This window comes from Mus caroli, unplaced genomic scaffold (assembly GCF_978045245.1).
Source record: "Mus caroli unplaced genomic scaffold, Mus_caroli_1 scaffold_2, whole genome shotgun sequence".
NCBI lineage: Eukaryota > Metazoa > Chordata > Mammalia > Rodentia > Muridae > Mus > Mus caroli.
Genome location: NW_028227257.1, coordinates 33,697,676 through 33,700,798, shown reverse-complemented (window position 1 = coordinate 33,700,798; position 3,123 = coordinate 33,697,676). Strand labels below are relative to the sequence as shown.

The 3,123-nt window shown below is 69.2% G+C and overlaps 1 protein-coding gene across 1 annotated transcript; it reads left to right on the top strand.

Annotated features, from left to right (window-relative positions):
- Positions 1-746: 746 nt before the first annotated feature.
- On the top strand, positions 747-2,869 carry Insm1 (INSM transcriptional repressor 1). Its single transcript, XM_021157093.2, has one exon. The coding sequence runs from the start codon at positions 1,103-1,105 to the stop codon at positions 2,666-2,668; it is 1,566 nt and encodes a 521-aa protein (XP_021012752.1). The 5' UTR covers positions 747-1,102; the 3' UTR covers positions 2,669-2,869.
- The last annotated feature ends 254 nt before the right edge of the window (positions 2,870-3,123 follow it).

Here is a 3,123-nt window from a genome sequence, read left to right as displayed (position 1 = left end):
TGGCAAGGATGCCAATCCTCCGGCTTCAGGCATATTAGGGAAAGGAACCTAACTTCAGATATTCAAGTTCCTTTTGGAAGGCAGCCAGCAGGCCAGAGCTGCAGCCCCGCATCCGAGGGCGATCGAAAATGTGCTATGCCAACAGTTTCTCCAACTCGAGAGAAGCTTTCGAGGCCCGCCGGCAGGTTGAGCCCGTGAGCCCAGACCCGGCGCTCCGCCGAAGCCCGCAGGCTCAACGTGTTTACTCTCGGAAGCCCGGGGTCCCGCGGCCAGAGCACGGTCCGGCCACTGGCTGTCCAGAGTTCAGTTGCGCGTTCCTCTTGCCGATGATTTTCCATACAACGCGCGGAGCTCCCGCGCCCATCTCCCGCAGCAGCCGCGGCCCTCGGGTCGCCCCTGCCCCCACCCCATCAGCGCGCCCAATTTCCCCCTGGGCTCTGGCTCGCGGATTGAACCCTCCTGACATATTTGGGACCATTCTTCTCCTTTGTTGCTATTTAGCTCGCGACCCGCGGGTAATCCCCGCGCGGGAGGGGGGCGCACATTGTCGTGCTGATGGACGGGCCCATTTGGCGGCTCCGCGCCCCCCGGAGGAGACACACAAAGCCCAGGCACGTGCGCCTCCCCATAGAGGAGCAGCAGACCGTGAAGGGAGGCGGGGCCGGGCGTGTGCCTGGGCCAGGCGGGGCGGCGGCGCCGGGCGCGGCGGGGCGGGGCGGGGCGGCCGAGGGGCGCGCGCTGGGGCCCCGCGCCCTCAGGTACATCTGCCGCACCTACCGGGCGACCCTCGAGTCCCGGCCCCTTTTTTGCCGCTCCGTCGCCCTCCCGCCCTCGTCGGCGGAGGAGCTGCGGACGCTCTGATTGGCTCCGGGGGAAGCGGGAGGCGAGAACAATGGCCCCCTCCCCCCGTTAAAAGGGAGCGGCGCCCGGGCCCGGGGACAGGGACGCGCGTGCGGAGCGCAGAGCCGGGCCAGCAGCCGCGGGCACTGCGGGAGTCCCGAAGCCGCCGCGTGCAGGCGATGGGCTGGGGTCACTGAGGGCCGCCAGGGCCGAGCACGGAGGTGGGACCCAACCAGTGCGTCGCCCTTTTCACCGCGCCAACATGCCCCGCGGGTTTCTGGTGAAGCGCAGCAAGAAGTCCACGCCCGTGTCCTACCGGGTCCGCGGCGGCGAGGACAGTGACCGCGCGCTACTGCTGTCACCCGGCTGCGGGGGCGCCCGCGCCGAGCCCCCGGTGCCCAGCCCCGGGCCGCTGCCGCCACCTCCGCCGCCGGCGCTCGCGGAGCGCGCCCATGCTGCGCTCGCCGCCGCGCTCGCCTGCGCGCCAGGCCCGCCGCCGCCACCCCAGCCAGGCCCGCGGGCCGCGCACTTCGGCAACCCCGAGGCTGCGCACCCGGCGCCTCTCTACAGTCCCACGCGGCCGGTGAGCCGCGAGCACGAGAAGCACAAGTACTTCGAGCGCAGCTTCAATCTGGGCTCGCCGGTATCCGCCGAGTCCTTCCCCACGCCTGCCGCGCTGCTCGCAGGGGGAGGCAGCGGCGCCAACGGCGCTGGCGGCGGCGGCGGCGGGACCTGCGGCGGAGACGCGCTGCTCTTCGCTCCCGCCGAGCTCAAGATGGGCACTGCGTTCTCCGCCGGCGCCGAGGCGGCCCGGGGTCCTGGGCCCGGTCCTCCACTGTCCCCCGCCGCAGCCCTGCGGCCCCCGGGCAAGCGACCGGCGCCCCCCGCCGCTGTCGCTACAGAGCCGCCCGCCAAGGCAGCCAAGGCCCCGAGCGCCAAAAAGCCGAAAGCCATCCGCAAGCTGCACTTCGAGGACGAGGTGACCACGTCGCCGGTGCTGGGGCTCAAGATCAAGGAGGGCCCGGTGGAGGCGCCGCGGGGCCGCGCGGGGGGCGCGACCCGACCTCTGGGCGAGTTCATCTGCCAGCTGTGCAAGGAGGAGTACGCTGACCCGTTCGCGCTGGCGCAGCACAAGTGCTCGCGCATCGTGCGCGTGGAGTACCGCTGCCCCGAGTGCGCCAAGGTCTTCAGCTGCCCCGCCAACCTGGCCTCGCACCGCCGCTGGCACAAACCACGGCCGGTGCCCGCGGCGGCCCGCGCGCCAGAGCCAGAAGCCGCCACCAGGGCGGAGGCGCGCGAGGCTGCGGGCGGCGGCAGCAGCGATCGGGACACGCCGAGCCCTGGCGGCGTATCCGAGTCAGGCTCCGAGGACGGGCTCTACGAGTGCCACCACTGCGCCAAGAAGTTCCGTCGTCAGGCCTATCTGCGCAAGCACCTGCTGGCACATCACCAGGCGCTGCAGGCCAAAGGCGCGCCACCGCCCCCGCCGCCGCCGCCACCCCCCGCCGAGGACATCCTGGCTTTCTACGCGGGGCCCGACGATAAGGCGCCCCAGGAGGCCTCGGGCGACGGCGAGGCGGCCGGCGTGCTGGGCCTGAGTGCGACCGCCGAGTGCCACCTGTGCCCAGTGTGCGGGGAGACGTTCCCCAGCAAGGGCGCCCAGGAGCGCCACCTGCGCCTGCTGCACGCTGCCCAGGTGTTCCCCTGCAAGTACTGCCCGGCCACCTTCTACAGCTCCCCGGGCCTGACCCGGCACATCAACAAGTGCCACCCGTCTGAGAATAGACAGGTGATCCTCCTTCAGGTGCCTGTGCGTCCGGCCTGCTAGAGTGCGCCCTCGGTCCGGGGCCCCCAGAACTGTGCCTTCACTCGGAGACCCACAAAGAGAGAGCGCCCCCCATGCCTGATCTGGGGGTCCCCTACTCCCATTCCAGGGTGAAAGTGTCCTCTTCGCTTCTCTCGGTGGAGCATGACGGTAACCCTGGTCTTCTCGCTGTGACTCCTTTGGACCCCACCCCCTTTGCGTTGTGCCCCCCCCCCCCAACCCCCATGGCGCAACAGGAGTCCGTCTCTTTCTGTACAGGGGAGAAAAAAAAATGCTGTATACGTTTGTCTCGTGGTTGGACGCCTCCTTTTGAGGGGCAAAGCTGTTTTTCTTGCTAGTATTCGCTGTGTTCATGGTCTAGAAAATGCGGTTTGCTCTACCTACCAATCTCTGCTCTCTATGTCTGTAGCGTACGGGTTGTTTTGGGTGAATCTTGAGGAATAAAATGCCTTTATATT

Coding starts and splice junctions, on each gene's coding strand:
- Insm1 (XM_021157093.2), top strand. CDS start 1,103: ATGCCCCGCGGGTTTCTGGTGAAGCGCAGCAAGAAGTCCACGCCCGTG.